This window comes from Peromyscus leucopus, chromosome 12 (genome assembly GCF_004664715.2).
Source record: "Peromyscus leucopus breed LL Stock chromosome 12, UCI_PerLeu_2.1, whole genome shotgun sequence".
Lineage (NCBI taxonomy): Eukaryota > Metazoa > Chordata > Mammalia > Rodentia > Cricetidae > Peromyscus > Peromyscus leucopus.
Window position 1 is genome coordinate 16,959,675 of NC_051073.1, and position 24,955 is coordinate 16,984,629.

General features: G+C 35.0%; 1 protein-coding gene across 2 annotated transcripts in view; it reads right to left on the bottom strand.

Moving 5' to 3' along the window:
• The window catches only part of Ncam2 (neural cell adhesion molecule 2), a 410,880-nt gene that overhangs the window by 168,644 nt on the left and 217,281 nt on the right, over positions 1 to 24,955 (bottom strand). For both annotated transcript variants that reach the window (XM_028859839.2, XM_028859840.2), the window contains exons 2-4: positions 10,585 to 10,659; positions 7,550 to 7,756; positions 5,707 to 5,850 (exon numbers count right to left, since the gene is read on the bottom strand). In XM_028859839.2, the coding sequence (XP_028715672.1) occupies positions 5,707 to 5,850; positions 7,550 to 7,756; positions 10,585 to 10,659 (426 nt within the window). The remainder of the gene's footprint in view (positions 1 to 5,706; positions 5,851 to 7,549; positions 7,757 to 10,584; positions 10,660 to 24,955) is intronic.

The window sequence follows — 24,955 nt, forward strand, 5'->3', positions numbered from 1 at the left end:
GTTGGGGAAAGGGGACCTGTAAAGTACAAGTCCCCGAACTTCTGAAATGACTCAGAATTTTTGAGGACTCGTGAGGAGCCCACTTCAATTCAAATACATTCTTTCAAATTTTGTGGTTGGACACTAGAACAGGATATAATTATTTTTAAGATGTGAACAATGGCAGCACCAGTTACTGTGCCAACACGGATTCAGGAACTCTCAGAGGGTGCCATTCCTAGATTAAAAGCTACAGGCAATTAACAACCACTAAGTGAGGGGTAATTAGCTTTCCCCTGAGATGAACCCCTATTGGATTATCCAATACAAAGTTTTCGTTCCTGAAAGACATATATATTAAACAGATTCCGCAGGTTGTGTTTGTATATTTATTTACAAATATTTATACAACATGCAAGAGTATTAGTAATTAATAATTAAAAAGAGCATGATTTGTCAGCCAGTGAGGGGGATATGAAATGGGTTGCAGGGAGGAGGAGGAAATACTGTAATTATATTTTAATCAAATAATTTTTAAAAGAAATAATTATGTTTAAGAACATTCAGGGAGAGGAGAATACTCCAAATCATATCATGTTGATTTTATTGTGTTTTCCAGCTTCAGAAAATCTGTATACCCTATATATGTCAAGTCCTTAAATTACATTATTTTACTAGGTCTAAGAAAAATAGTAAAAATGCAACTCTGTTTTAATAGACAAGGTGATGTTTTAATTGAAAATGAAAACATGGTTATAGACATATAATATACTTTTGAGAGAAACTGCCCAGTATTTTATTTTTCTGATTAGAAAAATGTCTCTTTTAAATTATCTTTTAATTAATTACTTTCTGTAATGGATTAGAAACCATCCAAATTGTAAAAGTATAATTTCATAAATGCATGCTATTTTATATGTTTATGTCTATAAAAATGCCCATAGTAAAAACAATCTCTGTGGAAAGGCCATGTAAAGTTCCAATGTATATATAAAGATTGTAGCTGTTGGCAAGCTAAAAAAATAACATACATCACTGAAACGAATATCCTAAAATAGGCTGCTTCAAGAAATCACAGGTAGCTATGTGTTTGAAAATGCTTAAGACTCTTTTTATCAGTTGCAAATAGTTTCAATTTTAATAATCAAAATTAGAAAAAATATAAATTAGATAACAATCAATAAATAATATATATCACTTTTAACTTTTGATTTTCAACTTCTCAGTCTTTTCTCTCTTTTTTGTTTATTGTTCATAATGTCATACTTTTTCTCTTCTACTATGACATGTATCAAAAGTTATATTTTAATAACTGAAAGATTTCTTCTAGACTCCATTATCCCTATTCATTTCAAACCACAACTTAGGAGTGTTGTAAGTACACCAATCACAGAATGCTTGCAATTCTGTTTAATATATTTACATGGAACTCAGGGCAGACTCACAAGTCATAGAACACTTTATGTCAGGCATGTACTAAATCATCCTTCATATCTCCATTTCCTTGTGTCTACATTAACAACAAAAGTCTATGTGATATCACCCTACCATTAATCATCACTTAATGTTAAGTCTTCTATCTCAGAAGTTATTTCCTGAAGACCTGAACAACTCCCAATGTTTGGAGTTTTGCCTTGAACCTCATCCAAGTAATTCAGTTTGCTGAAACAGGAACATGCTTTTAAACAGATCATATATATTAGATCATGTCAGTGCCTTTATTGAAATAACTTCAGTGATAGGTCATCTAAAATTTTTTCATGACCTTTAATAGAAATATCAAAAGTATCTTGCCTTTGATAGTCTTTCTTCCCGTGTTCCTCAATCATTTGGTAACAAGTCTCGATCACTTGCATAAGCATTCCGTTTGTGTGTATATGAAAGTTCAAGTTAGACTTAACTGAATTTAGGTTCCTGCTGGGTAGCAATTACCACTTCTCTTCTATAAAATATCTACTTTGGAGACAAACTCCTTAGGACTCAGCTCTTCTAAAGGGTGGTGAAACTTTCCACCTTACTGGAAATTCTCCTAAGATCAGAAAGTAAACAAATCAAAAACATCAGGACGTTCCTGGTTCAACTTCTTAGGAGATGGGTCACCTTTAGAGAACTGACCTTAGTCACTGTGATTTTCTCTCCCACAGCCTACATGATCAATAAGAATTGTTGAAAGATTGCCTCAGACTAGATATCTATATGGAAGAGGCACTGTTTAACCTTTTGGATGCTTGGATTTTGTGCGGGGAGGGACTTCTGAAGATGCATATATATTTGACTCATTTCTGCTCCTGTAAGTAGCTTTTCATCCACAGATAAGTAAGCCCAATAAATCCTCTTGATTCACAAAATTCACTTCCACCAGATCCTTCCTTTTGTCTGAAGTTGTTTACCTATGTGGTATATGTAGAAATGTCTTTATGATTTTCCAGGAATAGTATCACATAACAGTTCCTTGGGATGTCATTCTGCTTCCTTTTATTATCAGACCATTGCATGTGAGGTTTTCTGCCATGGAAAGTCCTCGCGTGAGGAGACATATCTATGTTGGTGCAAAGTGACATTTTTCCACTGACAGACATCTTTGAGATCCACCTTAGTACCAACTCTCTTGAGCATCCTATCTATTTAACACGAGAACTTTGCAACTTACCTTTCATAGATTTCGGTGCACCTTGCTTTCAATGATTATCTGTTTGCATATTCCCCTAGACTATCAATATTTTGAAGACAATGAAATTGTCTTTTAACAATGAATCAACATTCAATATTTTATACTGTAAGATAATTACAGAATTTTTATTGAATAATATATTTTTCTGTAATTCTGATACCAAAGGGCACTTTATTTAGATGCTAACTGAAGTGTTTACAAATGTAATGAGACAGATTTTAAATTAGAGCATGTTGACGAGTGTGTCTATATATCTTTGTGTGAGTGACCACTAAAAATAGGGAAATCCTGCTTCATAAGAGCTGCCTGTGCTCTTTAGGAGATGGGTCTCCTTTAGAGAAACAAAGGAAAAGCTTACTTAAATCATTCTCTTGTAATCTCCTGTTGGGTATCTGACAGACAGCTCTCATCAGAAGCAAATGAGACAAACTTTCTGAAGCCTTCAACATCTGGCCTTGACTGCCAATTTAGTAACCAATGAAACATTATCAAAAAATACTCCCAGATCATCTACTTAATTTAAAATCTTTATACGGATTTTTGGCTGTAAATCCAATTTTGTTACACTAGCTGAAAAAGACAGAATATGCTAGATGAAATACAAATATATATATGAATAATCAAATTGTTCAAATATTAAATGTTTTGAATTTGCATCTAATGCTCCTAAGTTAGAAAAGTTTGAGCCGCACAATTATCATTAATTATTTTATTTTAATTGATGGCTATAAAACTCTATAATGTTCCAAATTTAAATCTACTGATATCTGGTTTGTAGATATTATTTTTTCTAAGCATAAGCTGAATATGTATAATTTTGGTAAAACTTGTTCTCATCTTTAAAAACAGAATAAAACACAAAATTTTAAAAAATAAATACCATGATTGAGAACAACACATCTAACAACATGCTCAATTTATTTACATAGAAAACATTTGTGAATGCCTGATATATTATTTAAAGGCTACAGAAACTGCTTGAAATGGATGCATTGATCCATTGTCTACTGATAGAATATGTCATTAAGAGCACAGGAGGTGGAAAAGCTCTTTTAGTGCTTCAAGACAAAGGGTGGGAGAAGAATCCAATGGGGATTCCAGATTCGCATATTCCATTGTAGGATATTGAGAAACCACGTCAGCTACTCTACAGCATTGACAACAGGTATGTCAATTTCTTCATCATCACTACATTTCTTAAATAGTCTGTGTTTTAAGGCTTTGTTCCAAGTCACATTTTAAAACTATTAATCATTTTAATACTTCTGGTGATTAAGGTTTATCATAACCTGTATATAAATGCAAGCTCCAATACTGGATAATCTGAAAGTGTATAGACATTGTCATTTAACTATTATAAGGAAACTTCCATTTAATTATTATAAGAAAACTTCCTGTCCTTTCAGATTGAGGGACAGAATGCTGAAAACACATTGCATAAAGTACTCATATAATTTGTGTAAAGCTTGAAGGATTTATACATAACAAAAAAGAAGTAATTAAATGTTATATTTTATTAAATTAGAATATAAAATGAAAGTTTATCATTAGCTGACAAGTACTGAACATGTTATACTTGGAAAAAAATATCTTAAAATAAAAAATGACTATTAAACATAATTATGACACATTCTCTAAATGTACTTAAATATAGACATTCTACTTTCTATACTTTATGCTGTGTAAATTTTATCTCTTCAAAACACATAATGGAATCATCTAACATGGAAAATACTTTAAAAGATTCAATTATTTGTACCTCTATGTAATGCAGGTGCATTGAAAAATACACCAAATTGAAAGTGTCCCTACGCACAATGGTAAAGTAGCATAATGTAAGTAAATTATGCTTTCAATTTCAAATGTCATATTCTGGAATTTTACCTAAGTCTGAATCAAAATCATGATGACAATTTGGACAAATATTCTCTTCTGTCAATTATCCATACTTATATTTCCATAATACTTAGAATATGCCACTTTCTTTAAGAGAACATCCACAGAATATAAGGCAGATTTCACACTGATATTATATTCTGCTTGTATATAGTTTTCTCATGGTATTGGAAATATAAAGAGTATATTCTGGATTTTTGCCATCTACTACTTCATTTGCTTTTTTATTTTTTAATAATGTAGTAATATCTGATAGTAACAGAAGACAAGCACACAATTCTCCATAATAGTATTTGTAGTAACTCTTTTTGCCTTTCTACAATAAACCACTTGAAAATTCTGCTGCCAAATCTACCATAGACAAAATGTATTTGCTGAGTATGGATGTTTGTTTGTTTGTTTTGGGGGTTTTTGTTTTGTTTGTTTGCTTGCTTGTTGTTTTTCTGCTTTATTTTGCTTTTTACATGTACCCATGTTTTCCAGGTTGGCTTTGGAAATCTTATGAAGCTGAGATGACCTTCAACTCCTGACTATTCTACAGCTTTCTGACAAGTTTTGGGATTATAGGAACATGTCATCATGGCTGGCCACATGTCTTTCTTTTGCTAGCTTATTAAAAGCAACAAAGGTACAGAATTTGGCCCAAAGCCCAGAGTACGGCAACTTCAAGCTGGGTTTTATTTTATTTATTTATTTATTTATTTATTTATTTGTTTGTTTGTTTGTTTGTTTGTTTTTCGAGACAGGGTTTCTCTGTGTAGCTTTGCGCCTTTCCTGGGACTCACTTGGTAGCCCAGGCTGGCCTCGAACTCACAGAGATCCGCCTGGCTCTGCCTCCCGAGTGCTGGGATTAAAGGCGTGCGCCACCACCGCCCGGCTCAAGCTGGATTTTAAATCTCAGAATACTTGTTTGAAACCTGAAGTCAAATTAATGCCATCTTTTTTTGTTGTTTGCTTATCTGTGTGTCACAATCAGATTCTTATGCTATGGCCCAGGCTGACTTTGGGATCACATTTCTCCTGTGTCAGACTTTTAAATGCTGACACACAATAGCATGCCCAAACTCTCTGTTTCTTTTTCTACAATACAGAACATTCATATTTGAAAACCTTGAAGTGTTTTGAGAACATATAACTTAAGGAGTTACCAAAATACTAACTGTCGGGAATGGTGGTGACTTCCTCGTTGTGATACAGCCAGCTGACCGCTGGGGCTGGGGAACTGCTAACCCTGCAGACCACTTCTGCATCCTCCCCTTGCTTGAATTCTTGAGGGGACACCACTTCTTTGAAGGTGAGTTTTTCTGCATCAAGAAAATAAAACCACTTGTTAAAGTTTTATCACTTATTTAACTCAACATATAGTCATCTATTACTAATTATTTTGTAGTGAGAATTCAGATATTTAGAAACTTTATAAATAGTGATCTGTGTTCTTACCACCTTACCAATGTGCTCCAAGAACAGTTTTGTCTTTATTCTCTTAAGCATTCTTGACTGTGAAGTTTGCTGTTCTGAAAATTAACTTTCCACTTCAACTCTGAGTTCTCTCCCCACCTTTAATTTATTTTTAATTACATGTATATAAGATGTCTATATCTATCTATCTATCTATCTATCTATCTATCTATCTATCTGTCTATCATTCTATCTATCTACCTACCTATCTATCTAGATATATAGATATATACAGAGACAGAGAGACAGAGAGAAACTGAGAACAACACTGATTAGACATCAATAAGAGTCATGGCATAATGAATGAGCACAGATATTTAAGTTCAATAGAGAGTTTTTCACAAAAATATGAATTGTTGTGGCAGCAAAATTGTTTCATTTTTAATTTAGTAATTAAATCACCAAGGCTTTCATGCATCACTCCAAAAGTAATGAAAAATGTTTTCAAAAATTAGGCCTATAAGTTATCAACTTAATTGTTTTTGTATTTTGAGAACCAGGCAAAACAGGATATCCTTTTAATATATTTTCCAGATAATTTTAATATGACAGGGATAGAAAAAGCCAAAGATGAAGACATTCCATGGAAAAGTCTGGGTTTATTTTAATATATCATATTTTTTTTTCTATTTTTTTGTTTTTTCGAGACAGGGTTTCTCTGTGTAGCTTTGCGCCTTTCCTGGAACTCTCTTTGAAGACCAGGCTGGCCTCGAACTCATAGAGATCCGCCTGGCTCTGCCTCCCGAGTGCTGGAATTAAAGGCGTGCGCCACAACCGCCCGGCTTAATATATCATATTTTTATAGCAATGAAAAACAAAATTATAAAGAGCAAGACATTTTGTGTTTCTATTTAAAGATGTATGGGACACCATATCTCTCAAATTTATGATTGAGTGCCATTTTTTACTTTTTTTTTCATTTTTTATTAAGAAATTTTCTATTCACTTTACATATCAACCAGAGATCCCCCCTCTTCCTACCTCCCAGCCTTCCCCCAACCCACCCCCCATCCCCACATTCTCCAAATCAAGGTCTCCCATGGGGAGTCAGCAGAACCTGGCACACTTAGCTGAGGCAGGTCCGAGCCCATCCCCCGTGCACCAAGGCTGTGCAAGGTGTCACACCCTAGGCACTGGGCTCCCAAAACCCTGCCCATGCACCAGGGATGGATCCCAATCCCCTGCCTGGGTGCCCCCTAGTTTGAGCTACACAACTGTCTCCCGTATCCAGAGGGCCTAGTCTAGTCCTATGTGGGCTCCATAGCTATTAGTCACAGTTCATGGTTTCCACTAGTGTGGCTGGTCATCTCTGCACGTTTTCCCGTCATGATCTCAATGTCCCCTTGCCCACAGAATCCCTCCTCTCTCATTGATTGGAATCAGCCTGGAGCACAGCCATGGATCTCTGCATCTGCTTCCTTCCATCAGTCACTGGATGAGGGTTCTATGAGGACAGTTTTCACTTTTAAGCATATTTTGCTGTGTTTGAATCCTTTGAATTGAAACTGCTGTGTCGACGAACTGAAACACAATTGAACAACTTACGGTAAATTTCCAAAACTACAGTAGCTTCTTGCGTCTGTCCTTTGGCATCCGTTGCTTGGCAGCGATAGATACCCGCATCTTCTATGTTTGCATTATAGATGGTTAGTCGTGACCTGACCCCTTCCTTCTGTAACATAACCCTCTGTGTTGAAATGATCTTTTCTCCTTGAGGATTGTACCAGTCTATACTCTCAGGCTCACCAATTGCTGCAGAGACAGAAAAGAAAAAAAAAAAAAAGTTTGAAAAATCGATTTGAAGTGTTTGTTTTCACAGTGACATTTACTATTATGTAACAATTTTAGCAATTTAGAAAAAGAATGTCAATAGAAGACTGGAAATCTGAAAACTGCACAAAACTGAAAGTAAACACAAATGTTAAGACAAATGTTCATCCTTGTTTAATCAACATTAAGGACTCCGTCTGGCACATGTAAGCAAACTTCAAATATTTCATCTGAAATACATTACTAGAATTTAAGCTGTGAGGATTGAAGCTTCTTCAAAGTCATAATATATGGGTTATTTTTGCACAAAATATTAAAACTGCCTTAGGAAGACATAAGTCCAATCGGTAGATGTTTTTAAAGAGAAACAAAGGTTAACATGATTTCATTTGCTCTGTTGTCATTCCCAAGGTCAAGAGACAGCAAAAGTATTGGCCCAAATAAAGAATTACTCACAAACATGTAAATATTTTGTAAAACAAATTTTGGCCTTTCGTATTTCTAAATTTTGAGTTAATTTTCAAACTTGTTCAAGTGGTACAGAAAAGGCCAATTGCTATTTAAAAAAAAAAAAGAAAAGAAAAGAAATCCTAATGTCTCTTTCCAACTGAATTTTCTCATCTTCATCTGAAATTATTAACTATTTAATCATATTATAATTAGAATTAATAGAAATAGTACTTATCCTGCTTAGCATTTATAACCAATTATAGTGTAAACATGAATTTAAAGTTTCCAATTCAGAATCTAGGTCATCAACCACTTTATAAAACTAAAGCTCCCTACATTTTCTGTCAGTCAACAAAGATATTTCATCTAACATGCATTCACTCAAAAGTAGTGGGAAAATGTATAAAGTTAACAACCATGGGTCCTCTGTGAAGATAATAGTTCCTTCTTTTTTATTGTTATGAAAAATATCTTTCTTCGTAAAATACTGTAGACAGATCCAAGGAATAAACAACAAACGTACATCTGTTCAACTTGGAATAATACAAAAAAAATCACAGTTTTTAAATAATAATAATGTAATATTGTTAAAATATTTTAGATATTTCACTTTCTAACATTATGGTATGGATATTTCACCATCATAGAGGTATCTCTAAATTAGCACAAAGCAATCACAATTCTATTTCTTTCAGACTATCTAGTGAGTGATAATTTCCAGTAAGATGTTCCATATGAAAACTGAGCTGCGGTATTAGACACATGATAAAATAATCAAAATTATTCTTTTTCTGAAAGTGTTATTTAAAATATTTCCTATATATGGAACAGTCTTTCATGAATAATGTGATGGGTCACTGGCTAGTTTAGAGTGAAAGTATATGTGTAGAGTTTCAGTTAGTCACATATTTAATGTATCAGAATTTAAAGTATTCTGTATATATTCACTATCAGAGTAGGAAAAATAATGCAAACTCTGATTTGAATAGTTTCTATCATTACTATACTTACTCATAAGAAACTCAATATATTATTAAATGAAGTATTTTCAAAATATTCACTTGTTTATTTTTGTTTTTGTATCACTTAATGCTATAATATATGCCAAATTACAATAATAATACACAAAATAAAATTTATTTGATTTTTGTAATAGATTTAAACTTTCCATTTTATGTAATTTTTTTACCTAAACAGTGTATAAGTATAAAACATGTAAAAGATAGAAACAGTACCTAATGTCCTTTGGCCAAAATTCCTCTGACATAAGTAAAAATATTAAACAAATAATTATTCACCTTGGATACTCTATTAGTATAAAAAAATGTGTATTACCATATGTGTCATTTAAGATAGACAGGGAAGTAAACATTTAAAAAATAAAATTTTGTTTTTTTAAATATTTTCTACTCATAAGATTCAAATATTTGTTGTCTATATTCTCTGAATATGGATTATGAGTGTTAGTTGAACAACATTCTACTTTTTTAGTCCTTGTCAAAATTTAAATAAGCCATTGCATTGTCAAGACAACTTTTCCCCTTTTTGTGTGATCCTGGAGATTTAAATCAGGGCTTTGCATGCATTAGGTAAGCACTCTACCACTAACCTATATTACAAATGTGCTAAGCAAATTTTGTATTATCTATGTCAGGAATACTTATGGCATTCTTGATCTATGTCAGTAATACTTAGGGTATTCTTGTCTTACATTATTTGACTATTATCAGAAACAGAGACATATTTAAAATAGCCTCATACATTATTTTAACATTAACTGAATATTTTGAATACACACACATATATATATAAAGCTTATGTTCATAAGTGTGGATATGATTAATACAAGCAGGTGGATAATATGTTCATTTGACATTTCTATAATATAGTGAATTAAAGTACACAAAAACTATCTGAAAAAATAGAATTGTAATTAAATGGAATAAGGCTCATATAATTTATGGCAGAAATGTCATGTAATACATTGATTAATCATCATTTTTTTTTCAGAAACCTTTCTTGCCTAAGTAATTATGCTTGACAATTTATGTACCAAAAAGATATACATTATTTTGTCATTTAACTTTCTTTCAGGTGTTAGAATTATACAGTATAGTATCTAATTATTCATTACTTACGTATGTACAAGTATATTCATCTTTAGATCAAATGAGTCATAATATGGGTATATAAGAATAATATTTAAATCACAAGAATTTTCCTATGCACATATTTTATTTTATAATGTAATTTTATAAATAAATTAGCTACTTTGATGACCAAATAAATAAAAATAAATTTTATGTTATTATATAATTGTTCTCAACATTTTTTCATATAATAAGGGAGAATGTACATACCTGTACATGTGAAGAATTTAGATTCACCCACACTAAGCTCTACTTTGCTAAGTGAAATTGTCACTTGAAGAAGAGCTGAAAAAAATATTTGAGTAACAGTTAATTGGGATTTTGAGTACAAATTCCAGTTTTTGATGTATAAATCACAAATGACACACATAAATCATTTTTTTTGCCAATTTTTCATTATTTAATTGCTGTGGAATAGTCTATCTGTACACTAAGAATATGTATTACTCTCACTGATTAATAAAAAGCTGACAGGCCTGTAGCCAGGAAGGAAGTATAAGCAAGACAGCTGGACACAGAGGATGCTGGAATGAAGAAGGTCAGAGTCAGAGGAGACCCCAGCCAGTTGCTGAGGAAGTAGGATGTATAGAAAATGAGGAAACAAGCTATGAGCCATATGGCAAAGCATAGGTGAGAAATATGTATTAATTTTATATGTAAGAGTTAGCTAATAACAAGCCTGAGCTATCAGCACAACATTTATAAGTAATATATCTGAGTGGTTATTTGGAAACTGGTGGGAGTAACAGAAATGTCTGACTACATTCACTATAGAAAAAAATGTAAGTTTTATGAATATATTCTAGCAATTCTATATGCTACAATAGCATGAATTTCACACCAGTCTAACTGTGGCACTTATCTATATTTATTCAATATAATTCTATTGGACATATAATTGATCAATTTCATAGTTTCCTTTTCCCTAACAATATATTGAGTCTTATTTATTTAAACATATGTTGTAATACATAAAGAAAAAATCCTTCCAACAATAAAACTTTTGGCAAAAATCATAACTTAAATACTTGTTGTCAAGGTGAAATAATGAAAATTCTAGAATTTTACAAGATAATTAAAATGTTTCTCTCAAATAAATTGACTGACCTATTTCTAATGATGGAAAAGACTACACAGTAAATCATTATCCAAATCCTGTCCCCACAATCACCTTTTCTCACAAATAGATATGCATTTATTCAATAAAGTAACATGGGTACAAGGGATAAATGGAGAAAACATTGAAGTTCTTTTATGAGCCTGTGCTGGGAATTGGTAGGTCGGAGTAACCAACAGCCCTCTTCTACTGAGCACAGACTGCAGGAAAAAAAGTGCTTGTTAGTTTTGTGTACAGTGGTGCTACAGACACATGGCACGGAACTGGAGTAAGATCTACTCTTGGTTCTGAAGAAAATAGAAATAATTAGTGCTCTGATAAATGGAGGCATCAGGGAAACCTGCCTCCTCTGAGCACAGCACTTATATCCATAACAATTCTGTCATGTTGAGACTCATGGTTTCAGTAGTGGATATGTGTTTTCAGGAGAAATCCAAAGAAGATGTTTGCCAAACTAGAATAGCACAAAGGGCTAACAGTCAATTTAGGTAAGCATAAATGCCCATGGAAGACACATAAGTCTTTTTTTTTATAGCCAGTATTTTTATAGATGAGGTTCTATTCACTATAACATCATAAACTGACTTTAAAAGTAAAATGAGTGTTTTAAGATACAATGAATAATAGCTCAAACAACAAATAGGAGAAATGGAAATATGACTTTTCAAAAAAATGCATATTTTAGACTAGGTCCCAAACATAACTGTTCTGACATGTTTAAAGAAATGAAATACATACTCAAAGCATTTCAACATGCTAGAAGAGTAGACTTCAATTTCTTTTCTGTCTGAACAAATGAATATTGATAAGGCAGACATATCAATACAAGGTAAGCATTAAATAATTTGTGCTTGTATTTAAATGTCACATGGGATTCAGAATGTACTGTGGATTGTATGAGGAATAATCTACATAGGCTCATGTGTTGGACACTCCCTTGAGGCAGATGATATGAAAGGCTGTGGTTCCTTTTGAATCTGAAACTCCATGGAACTAGTTGTGTTCTAGGTGATGATATTCTGTTTTGTTTTGTTTAGCCCAATTCAATGAAGAGGACAGAAGTGTAGGGATAGGGTCAAGACTAACATGACAAAGCCATTTGGCATACAGATTGGAAATCTATCCCAGCAGAGCTACCTGGAATTGACAGAACATACCTATTGGGGTCCAGATGTTCTATAGATCTTTAGGAGGTGCAATCCTTGTCCCAGATTGAATGTGGAAAATGCAGGCAGGAGATAGATCCTAAAGGGGATGCCTTCCACGGCAAAACAAGCCCACAAAAGTTGAGGGAGTGCCAAAAGACTCAGATAAGGAGCTCAAAGACACTGTTTGATCAAGCTCTGCTTGCCCTGCTATTTCTAGCAGTTAGATAAACAATGAATAAGCAGCAATGGGAAAATAGGAATAATTCATTCCTGAAGTGAACCCAGAGTCTTGTATTTTTGCCTACCATTACCCTCTGTTCCTGGTCCCTCTGCTACCCAGGGTTACTCAGTATGTGGCATATACCTAAGAAAAATGTATGATATGCAAATGTGAGGGAAAGTGGTGTCATGCAAATGACTTATGAAGGGCCAACACCCCCCAGGGCTCAGCACTTTTGAGCTAAGACCTTTGCAGCTGTCTAGCCCACATTTCTTCCTGGGTATAAAACTCTTTCTCTTAATAAACTGTCTCTATTTCTATCACTATATGTTACTGCTCCAATTCTTTGGTCCAGGAAACAAGAGCCTAGCTATATCAGCAGGTGCTCTCTGATTCATGCAGGTAACAATTGGTGATCTGCCAGTCAGAAGGTACAATTGGGTTATGTCTATAATCTCTGAACTTTAACACAATGGAAGATTAGATGCTTTCAGACTTTTCTCTCTCTCTCTCCACAAAAGAACCATGAACCCTGAAAGCAGAGCACTCTTTCTTGTTTCCTTTCCCTCTCCCTTTCACAGTCCACGGAGCTCTTTGAAATGGTAGGCAAGCTATTGTGGAATGCCTAAGGATAACATGATGCTAACAGTTACTAAAGGCCTGAAAGAAAATAACACACAAGTGAGTTGTCGAAACTCTGGTCAGGGGGAAGAAAGCCCTGAAGAGTTGAATTCTCAGACCAGTGCTTCTAACTCTCCTGAAGCCACACTTAGAGTAGTCTAAGATCCCTAGCTAACAATGACTGTGATGTGATCTGCAAATGAGAGATCTCTTTGTGAACATAGACTTTTGAGAAGCCCACTAATGTAGACCTTGTACCACCCTGACCCACAGAATTATCATAAAAACACACTTTAATTGTTTTTATTCTCAGCTATGATGCATAATCAAATACTGGAATTGGCTTTATCCTGAGGCTATAAAGAAAAAGAGGCCTCTAAACAAGCTCTCTCTCTCTGTCTGTGTGTGTGTGTGTGTGTGTGTGTGTGTGTGTGTGATGAGTGTTGATTAATGTACAGAAGTATGAACTACGCGATACTGCATCCAGACTTTTCTTGTAAATATCAAGAGAAATAATAAGATCTTCATAACTATCTACAAAGATAATCAGAAGCTGCAGAAGAAAGTACATAATACTTTGACACCTTAGATTATGCTTGTTTGTGTACACATGCCAACTAGCAAACAGAAAACCATAGAAAATGGAACTTAGCTAATATATTTTGTCCTTCTCAACAAAGCCCTGCCATATCTCCAAGTTTTTACATTTATCCAGGTAATCAATAAAGGAACATGGTCCTAATAATCATTCCAGGAGTAGTACTTCTTGTCATCCATCCACATGTGACAAGGTTTGATCATTCAATGTCTGATAAAGCATGTGGCAGGACCCTCAAGATTAATTACAATCCACATCTCTATTTGAATCATAGCAATGTATGGAGAATCAAGAAAGAATTTTTTTTTTGATGAACCATCCTGATTTACCAGTAATGTTCAGACCTCAAATTTAGTTTACAGTATTGGAATGAAGGCACATACTTACTCCTGACCATGTGCTATGCCCTGACAGGGAAAAAAAAAAGAGTGCGGGCAAAGTTCAAAAGCATGCTGAAAAACTAGTGGTTTAAGTCCTAATGACCATCTGCCCAATGTGTATGTCCTCCCATATTAACAACCCAACATTTGAGATTATAATAGTCCAACAGGGCTCCAGGAGTGTAAATATCATTACAATAAAGGAAAGTTCAGTTAAGGTACTTATTCATTACAGATGACAAGTTTGAAAAGGTTATTCAAGGAAAAGAGAAGTCTGCTCCTAATTTGCAGCAGGCTAATTGGGACTTTCAGGAAATTCAACAACTTGGATCCCTCATCCTCAAAGGAAGAGTTTTCTGCCTCAAAGATTGATTCTGTGGAAAGTGTCAAAGTGTCACATGAGACCTGAGAATTCAGTGATTCAGCTACTGGCCATTGTTGCCCTGGTGCTCATAAGATACCAAAAAATTGTGATTACACTCCTAGACACCATTGGAAAGCCTTCCCAACAAGCACACCCTCCGATTAGTCTTAGAGACCAAACAGAAAATCCCAGGTCTGCTTCAGCTGTGAAGCTCCTGGACCCTACATAAGCAAATGTGCCAAACGCAGTCTACGGTCATACTTGGGGACCCAGCGAGCTGTCATTAGATGACATGTCTCCATGCCAAGAATAGGAAGGGACAACTTCTCTATGACCACATTACAGAACTGAAAGTTCCCAGGGAAAGAGTCTGGAAGACAGAAAAGCAAGACACCCTCACAGATCTTTCAAGAGTTATCCATACTTCCTCCTAAGACAGACAGAGATCAAAGATCCTTCTTCTTTGTCAAAAATGTGTGTCATGTGTGCTCATAATTATGTTCATGTAACAGTGAGACATTTTGTGTCTATGTGGACATGTGGAAAAACTCAGTCTCTAGGAATCCTAAAAATAATGGAGAAATAAAGCTGTTGCTATTTCATTAATTTCACTCTTATGTTTTTGTGCACAGCAATACAATTGTCATTTTAGCATGCAATCTAAAGTATGAGTGTGTGTGTGTGTGTGTGTGTGTGTGTGTGTGTGCGTGCGCACGTGCGCATGCTTCATGGTGCTTCTGTGTGTGGATGTGCTTGTGTGCTGGGATTAAATGGACTAATAAATGCATAACTTTTTTTATAAACTTAAACATTCTTAACTTCTTAAAATGTATTCAAATAGCATTTGGGAGGGGTCTATAAATATTTCATGAAATCTTAAAAATGCTACTTATTTATATAAAATCATATTTCTTCAATCGTAAAATAAAAGTTTAATTTAGCTATGAAATTTAAATTGGATAGATTTTGATAGGTACTTGCTTTCAAAATATGGTTTAATATTTATAATATAACAGAAAAATAAGCCATAAAATGATTTGTTAGGATGGACAATCTCTCAAAAATTAACAGTAAAATAGTTTTACTTTTGGCATTATTATAGGCCTCTTTAGAGCCAGAAATATTCTTAAAATACAAATGATAAATTTAACATTTTTATTTGGAGTGATGCATTTAAGATAATACGCATGTTTACCAAGATCATTAGGTTAATTTCCTTTTCTCAAAAGACATATAAATGATGCAATTCCAATAAGTAGTAGCATTCAGAACCTAGGTGAGCCTAAGTTGTATGTAATTAAATGTTTATAAATTTCTTACAAATATCTATAATTAATACAAATAAATTTAAGGCATTTTTTAACTTATAATTACATTAAGATTAAAAGATATAGCTGACTATCTATATTCTTTCAAAACAGGAATTTCAAGATTTTTTATTCTGTCCAAATTAAAATTAAGCAAAACTTCACTTTATTTATTTTTATTGAAAATTCATATAATGTATTCTAATCCCCTTCTCAATCTTCTCCTATATCCCCCCCAAACTGCCCATCCATTTAATGCTCCCTTTCTCTTTTAGAAAAGAAAGAAAAAAGGGGATGGTTCAATTAATATAGAGGAAAAACAGCACAAAAAACACATATGTATACCTTCATAAAAACACAGAGTCAGAAGCCATAATAAATATGTGAAAGACTAGAAGATAAAAAATGCTCAAACATAGCAATATGAGAAAAAAAAATCTAAAAACTATCATTGAGTACATTTTGTGATGGCCATCTACTACTGATATGGAACTTACTCTTTTCAGTGTGGTTTTTATGTCCAGATAGACTCCATTAGAGAAAATTAAATTTTCCTTTGCAAGCAGTTGTAAATTGGAGATTGTTTTTTGCTTAGAGATGGGAGTTCTAGTCCACTTCCCCCTCTAAGTTTTGGGACTTCTCACTCCTGCTTGAACCTGAGCACACATATGCATTCTGCCTCAATCTCTGTGAGTTCATATGTACATGAGTCCTGCTGTTTGGAAGACAGATTCCTTAGTGCCATCAATTCCCTTTGGATGTTAAATCTTTCCCTCTCCCCTTCTGCAGAATTCTCTGAGCCTTGAAGCTTTGAAGAAGGCATTCTATTTATGACCAAGTGCTCCAAAGTCTCTCACTCTCTGCACATTGTGCAGTTGTGGGTTTCTTTATTAGATACCCTCTACTGCAAGAGGAATCATCTCTGATTATGTTTGAGTGATAGATACACTGATCTATGGGTACATCAAAATGTAATTAACAGTCATTTTATTGCCTTGTTCCTTTAGCAGAATATTTTGTTTTCCCATAGGCCCATGACCTATCTAACCTCAGCTTCTTGACCATCTGCAACATATTAGACTTGGATTCCCTCTAATTCCATTCATAAAATGGTTGGCTGGTCCCACCACATTTGTGCCACCATTGAACCAGTGTATCAACAGGCAGGTTAACATTGTTGATCACAGGTTTTGTAGCTGGACTGGTGGTTACATTGCTCTATGTATCATGAAGAGTATCTTCTATTACTATGGATATTAGTCAGTATAGGTGAAGGCCCTCGGTAGGCACCAGCTCAGCTTCTCTATTTCATTGAGATATGCAAATGTTTTCTTCAGCAATAGGACCTTTAACATCAGTTTGTGGAGAGACATCAATAGCCACAGCAATAGCTTGAGTTGTTTGTGGTTGTCATAGGACCCCTTTTGGCCAACATTCAATTAGATGTGACCTTTTTTCTGGCGCTGGAACCTTCACTTAGATTTTGATTCTCCTTCTACTAGAAGTAATTAGTTGTCTGTAGTCTTTCATTTAGGGGTTGTACACCATAAAATCCCCCCCCCCCCGCTCCACCTTAACATGTTCTCTGACATTGCTATTCTTCTGCTGTTGTTTATAAGATCATTTCTAAGAGAGACTGTTTTACAGCAGACTTTGTTGTACTCTGGCTCTTACAATCTTTTTGATTTTCTTCTGTGGTCTTCCCCTGACCCAGAGATGCAGCTTTTTTTTTTTTTTAAATATCAATCTATGAGATCAGAATTTCAGGATGAAGCCATGCAAGTAGGTTTCTTCTAGATAAGAATGACAATACTTTTCCTGGCTTATCATCAAGTCAATCTTATATACAACTCATATATTAATCTTGTATAATTGCTCTTATTCAAGATGCAAAACAATTTCAAATTAAACTTATGATACAAAGATTCTAGCAATCCTCTACTATGTGAAACCAAGACCCTATAACAAAACAGATAGATGAATTAGGTAAACAATTATGTGGGTTATAGGTTCTCCCCCAAGATCTGTGACTTCACTAGCCCCAAATAGTTCACTAGGTTTCCAGGTACAAGCATGATTTAGCTCTTTTGATTGGCCTTAAGTTCAATCAGAGAGATGTTTGTTACAGTCAGGATTGCGGCCACTACTGCACCCTTACAGACACTGTGCTATGCTGGTCATTGTTGTGGTTCATAGGTATCATATCTGCTGGGGATTATTAGTTGTTCACCTCTTTTGGAATCTTGTAGTGTGCCTTCTGGTACCATGAAAGGTAATCCACAGGGAGGATGCTTTCAGTTCTGTTCCAGCTCAGAAGCCACTGGTATTTATTGCATTGTGTATGTGACCTTATATCCACAGATAAGTGTAGCTGAAGAAGACTATTTCTGCCCCTCTCAGCATTCTGTATTGCATGTAGTTTTTTGTTTGTTTGTTTGTTTTGTTTTTGTGTGTAGGAGTGAGTCTTTGAATGATTTCCACTCTATATATTAGCAGGTCTGTTGTTGCCATCCCTGTTCAGCTCATATTTAGGTAGCCATGTTGGTGAGACATTATGGGTATAGCTTCTGACATTGCTAGGAAACACAATCTCACAGAAAGCTCACCGATCCTCTGGCTCTTACAACATTTCTATCCCTTCTTCCCCAATGTTCCCCGAGGCAGGTGTTGTCTTCCATATGTATAATTTGGTACTGGGCTCAACGATGCTATATTGTGATTAAGTGCAGCTTTCTGCAATACCCCCGTCTGCTGTAAGATAAATGACTTGATGAAGGAATGATGACTGCACTTATCTCTGGGTATAAGGACAAAGATTTCAAATGTAGTTAGGGATTATTTTTGTTTAGTAAAGTAGTGGTTATAGGGAGCCCTAAAGATCTGTGATTTTACTAGCCTTAAATAGTCTAGGTTTCTAAAGCCAAGCATGAGTTCCCTTCTGTTGAGTGAGTCTTAAGTCTAATTATAGAGTCTTTGGTGACTGCCAAGTCATGCATAGCACTACTGCACACTTAGAAGCCTACAACTGAATGCCAAATTTTGGAGCTAGACACCCAAATGTGAGTTATGCTGTCCACTACCCTGTGTCGCATTCTTTGTTAACTAAAGTAAGAGATACTATTAATATCTTTGAAACTCCTCTCCTAAACATTTCAAGAGATAGCCAACAATTTGTCCAATATATCAAGCCCAGCTTACTGTTCCTTCCTCTTCCCCCAAAGCAGCACCATTACGTTTCTCTATCCCTTATTGTGACTTCTTACCATGTAGAAAGTAACAATCGCATACAGGTTAATCGAAAACACCTGGAGATTTTGGGTGGCTTTATGGGTGGGCATAATTTTATAATGTTATGCATATAATTTATTTATTGATTTTGTTTGCATTTCAGAAAACTTGATACATCAGCCGAAAGGCCTAGGTAGGATTTCCTGTTGTCAATGGCAAGAAAATTCGGCCATCCTTATTCAAAAAGTGATTCCAAGTCTAGTCCCACTGACCTCAGGCAGAAGCATCCCTGTTTTGCAGATTCTTAGATTCCATTTCAAATTAGCTGAATCACAATCTGCATCTTAACAAGATTCTCCATTCATCCATGTGCACAATGAAATGTGGTCAGCAGTGTGTTGAACTGTGACACAGCAATATATTCATCAGACTGTATCAAAGTTATACTACCTAATGTGGATTGATAAATCACAAATCCCTTCATATAGGACATACTTAAAAATCTGACCGTAATCTCCCTTATAGGACCCTGTTTCCAAATTAAAGTAAAAAGAACCTATGGCTTAATATCAATTAGTGTGTTGAATGTCTTATGAACAATCTCTGCTTCCATAGTTTTATGTTCTAAGTCCTTTAGGAGACAAGAAGCAGGTCACTCATCACTTATTTTGAGTGTGACATTTAATTAAAACTAAAATATCTTGAGGAGGCAGCTAGCCCAAGTTCCACACTCAATCCAAATTTATTTCAACCAGCACCACTTAAACATGTAAGTTATTAACTGTCTTGATGAAGCCAGCACACGGCGTCTTGTAAAAATTTTATCAGTCCACTTACTATGCAGTGATAAATTAAATTAGAAGAGAGTGTTTGAACTAACTAGCTTGGTAATTCTCTTGGAGAATATGAAGTTCTCTGCCTAGAACACATATGTGAGATTTCTCATCAGAGCAAGTTCAGCATATGCCTTAGTGATCAAGGTAAGCAATAAGAAACCATACAAAGTGTGTTTCCTTTCCCAATGATAGTGTGGAATTCTAGTCTGTACTTAATTTACCAGCAGTCTTTCATACATATTGTAAAATATGAATCTTGTCAAAGTAGAGCAAACACTACTGCAACAAAGGACACAAGGAAGAGGGGGTCACACTCGCCTGCTTTGGGAGCAAAACAAACTGTGAATTGCAAACACTACAGAGTGACAAATGAAAAAAACGTCACCCTCATGGGAAAGAATTCTAACGTCTTCTGACCCACCGTAAACCATGAAATTCCTGAAACGCCATTGTGTCTAGAGTCCAAATACGTTTCTGTAAGGATGTGGTATTTGAGAAGGGACTACCGAGGAAAGATATTACAACCTGTGTGTCATAAATGTTGTTAAGCTTTTGACTGGTACACAGTGACAGGACAAGCAAGAGTAAAACTGATACTTCAAATGGAGGCTCTATAACCATTCACTCACGACTTAATTAGCTCATAAAGAATGGCATGTGAGTTCCTCAAGGATATCACATTTCAGATCTATTGAATTCTGGTATTATGTTCCTACTAGAAAACAATATTCCACCAGGCTGAACATTTTACAATTTTCATTAATTTGAACAACTTTTATGTTTTATGAAGTAAACAGCAGTCCTCTTTTCTAGTACTCAAATTCATTGGCTGGAAAATTTTATACCACAGCCAGAGACATTTGTGTTTAATCACAAGATTGTGTTAGCAAAAGAAAATATCTTTTAAAAAATGCTCAAATATTTTAATAGAAATATGGTTAAAATGCCATAGAAATGTAAAAATAACAATTTGGAAGCTAAATTACAGAAAATTTCATTAGATTCATTATATACCTTTGAAAGCACTGACCTTGTCAGGAAGCCTTAGCAGGATCTGTATTCAAAATAGCCACATGATCTAAAGACAACTAATCTCAGATTACTGGTGAGGATTTGGTCCAAAATGGTTTTTATGTCTGTTCATGATACATGGTAATGTTTAATATTCTTTTTCTTAGACTGATATCCCAAGTGAAACAAAATTTGAAGCTCCAAACTGTAGCAGGCTTTTTCTTTTAGGCCACCAACCAGATCCCAAATCATGACATGGAGACTTATTATTAGTTTTGAATGTTCAGCCTAGCTTAGGCTCATTTTTTGGCTAGCTCAGAACCAAAGACTAGATATCCCTGAGACCTGGGCTAAACTAAAATACTACTGGTCTTTAAAAAAGAAAGTAGTAATAGAAAGACTGCTAATGATATTCTGCCATACTGATAGATCAGTGCCTTATTCACACATCTTCAGAGACAATGAGAAAAAACACACAGATGTAGCATATGAAAAACAAAAAAACAGAGATCCACAGACAGAAATTATGCAGAGAGCGAATCATTGGAACACACAGCTCTATATGAGATGTCTCCATCAAATCCCTCCCCTCAGAGCTCAGGGAACGCCACAGAAGAGGATGCAAAAGGACTTGGGGAGACAGAGTACCCCAGAAGAACAAAAAACCTCTAAAACAATCAAGGAAAGTGCCTATGAACTCACAGAGATGGAAGCAGCAACCACAGAGCCTCCAAGGGTCTGCACACAGGTCTTCCCTCACATATGCTACAGATTTCATTCTAGTACTTTATGGGACTCCTGAGTGTATAAATGAGTGGGTCTCTGATTCTCAGGCCATCTCTTGGGGATCTTTTATTTTTCTGTTGCCTTTCCTTGTCAAACATTGATATGATTTTTTTTTTTTTATCTTAATGTATTTTATTTTGTTATGTTTTGTTATTATCTCTTAGAAGTCTGTTGTTTTCTGAGAGAGGGAAAGGAGTGGTTCCAGATGGGAGAGGAGGGGGGGAGGAACTGGGAGAAACAGTGGGAGGGAAAACTGTATGCTGATTATATTGTTTGAGATAGGAATCTATGTTTAATAAAAGGAAAGAAACTAATTAAAACAACAAAGAATACTTCATTGGGAATTTATTCCAACTTTGAAGACCACAGATATCCTTTCTTTTTGCTTAGAAAGTAATGACAAATTATGAAGCCTGGGATTTCTTGTAGGCTTTGGTTTCCTAGTTTGGAATAAAAAAAAAAATAGCATGAAGTTTCTATAGGTTGAGAGAAACATTGAAAAGCGAAATAGAAGATCATCATTTTATGTGAGTGTATTAGGATATTTGTGTGTGTGTGTGTGTGTGTGTGTGTGTGTATGTGTGCATTTGTGTGTTGTGTATAAGTTTATGTCTGCAAAGTGGAAGATGCTCATGATGAAAGGACTCCAGAGGTCACAGTCCTATAACAATCTGGACCATCAAAGGCAATTTTCATAGTAACATGGTATGTGTCAAAGAAATCCAAAGTGTGCCCTTGTGTTGTCCTTGAACCCTGTGTGCTGTAGGGAATGGCCATGTTCTCACATCTAGATGTGCTCCATGGAGCACAAAATGTTTCAGCTATTATGCTAGCTGTGGGGTGTTCCTGGGTGAGTGATAAGTGACTGGCCTTTGGTTATGTGCCTGCTCTGCACAGTTCTCGAAAAGTCATCTGTTCAAGGGTCGCTGAAGCCCAGTAAAACAAAATGGGCAAACAACCCTGGTGTTCTTCCAAAGATTTGATGATGTCTGTTTCTTAAAATGTTCATCCTTAGCTGTGCCTTACAGGAACAGTTATTCCCTCCCTATGGTACCCAGATGGTTTGGGGAAAAGTTTGTCAGAAAGACACAAAATTATATTTACAAACTGAGAATAAAACACAAGGAATTGTCTACAGTATTTTCTCCAATATAATGTTGATAAAATAATAACATCAGAGCTATAGAGATGACTTATCAGTTAAGAGTACTTGTTGTTCTTCCCAGAGGTCAAAGTTCATTTCCCATTAACCATCCTGGCAGTTCCCAACTGCTTGTAACTCTAGCTGAGAGGGATTCAGCTCCCTCTTCTGGACATGGTGGGCACATGATGCACATGACATATATGCGCACACATATACACAAATTTAAATGAATCTTTAAAAAGTAATGATAGATCCATTATATATGGTAAGTGCATGCATCACAATGTAAACATTTATTTTTGTGTCCAATTAACAGTAAATATCCCAAACACATGTGGTGCAATAATAACTCCTACTATTAAGAAGCTGCGGAATGGTTGTGTTCAGAGGCAAATTGAAAACTCTCATTTCTTTAATATAAAAAAGTTTCATATTTTAATTCTTAAACTGGAACTGACAAATATATAATCATTTCAAAAATAAAAATGCCCCTCAGGGAGCCCCTGGCAGTGGGACCAGAATTATACAGGGTTCATGAGAAGACTTTTTGGAACACATTCCCTATCTAGGGTGGGATAATTTGCTCAGCCTTGACACAGTGCAGAGGGGCTTGGCCTTGCCTCAATTTAGTATGCCAGACTTTGTTGACTCCCCAAGGGAGGCCTTACCTTCTCTGAGGAGTGGATGGGGGTGGGGTGGGAGGAAGTAGGGGGGCAAGTGATGGGGAAGGTAGGGGAGCTGGGATTGGTATGTAAAATGAAAAAAAAAACTTTTTAAAAAATAAATATGTATAGAGAGAGAGAGAGAGAGAGAAGAGAGAGAGAGAGAGAGAGAGAGAGAGAGAGAGAAATGCCCCTCAGTTTGAGGTGGAGATTGTCATGAATGTGAAGACAGTAAATTGGATAAAAACCAAAACAATTAAGTAAGTAAATAATTAAATGCCCTCTTCCAGAAAAGTCTTTACCCATCAAAACAAGCTGTAAGAATCTTTATTTAATTCACATTTAAATTAAAGGAAACAGCACATATGCAGACAAAAATACAGACTGAGATATACACAGCACAGCAGGTTAAAACTGCATCAATATGAAAGTCTTTGAGTTCAGTTGTATGCTACTCTGCTGCCTAACTATAGAGGAGGAAATGAAATGCAAATCCAGAAGTGTTTTTTCTTTTTAACAGCAACAAAGAGTGTTTTCCTGGATTCATTTGAAGAAAGGTTTGAACAGACCAAGCTTAGTGTGCTGAATAATTACAATCATAGTTGACAAGCGTCTTCAGGGGTGCTGAGAGAAAAATTACAATGAAATGACAATGCTGACAAACATAATATTAAATATTAAAGTATGTTGTGTGCTGTCAGTTCTGCCTCATAATCCCTTCTCTGCCTTGTCTTCTGAGTGTGTGTATATGTGTATGTGTGTGTGTGTGTGTGTATGTGTTTCTAAGCTTCTAGACACAAAAACGTCTAAACTTCTTACATTTGGAGAGTGATTTATTCATTTTTTTTTTGTTTATGTAACCATATATCTGATAAGAATCAGTTTGTCCTGATAAAATGCATTACAGATATACACAACCCTGAAGTATTTCTCAGAACCGGACGCACTTTACGTATCTATTACATTTCTTAATATATTGTTTCTTTTGTTGGATTAATTGAATTATCAATGCATTAAAATATATGATTACCAAATAATAAAAGCATAATGCCACTTGCCACTCTCCTCCTCAGAGAGGAGAGTGCAGTTATTTCATCTGTTTGTTTTAGAGAGTTTCTAGAATCAGATAAAATTATCTAGATGTCAGGAAAATAGTTAA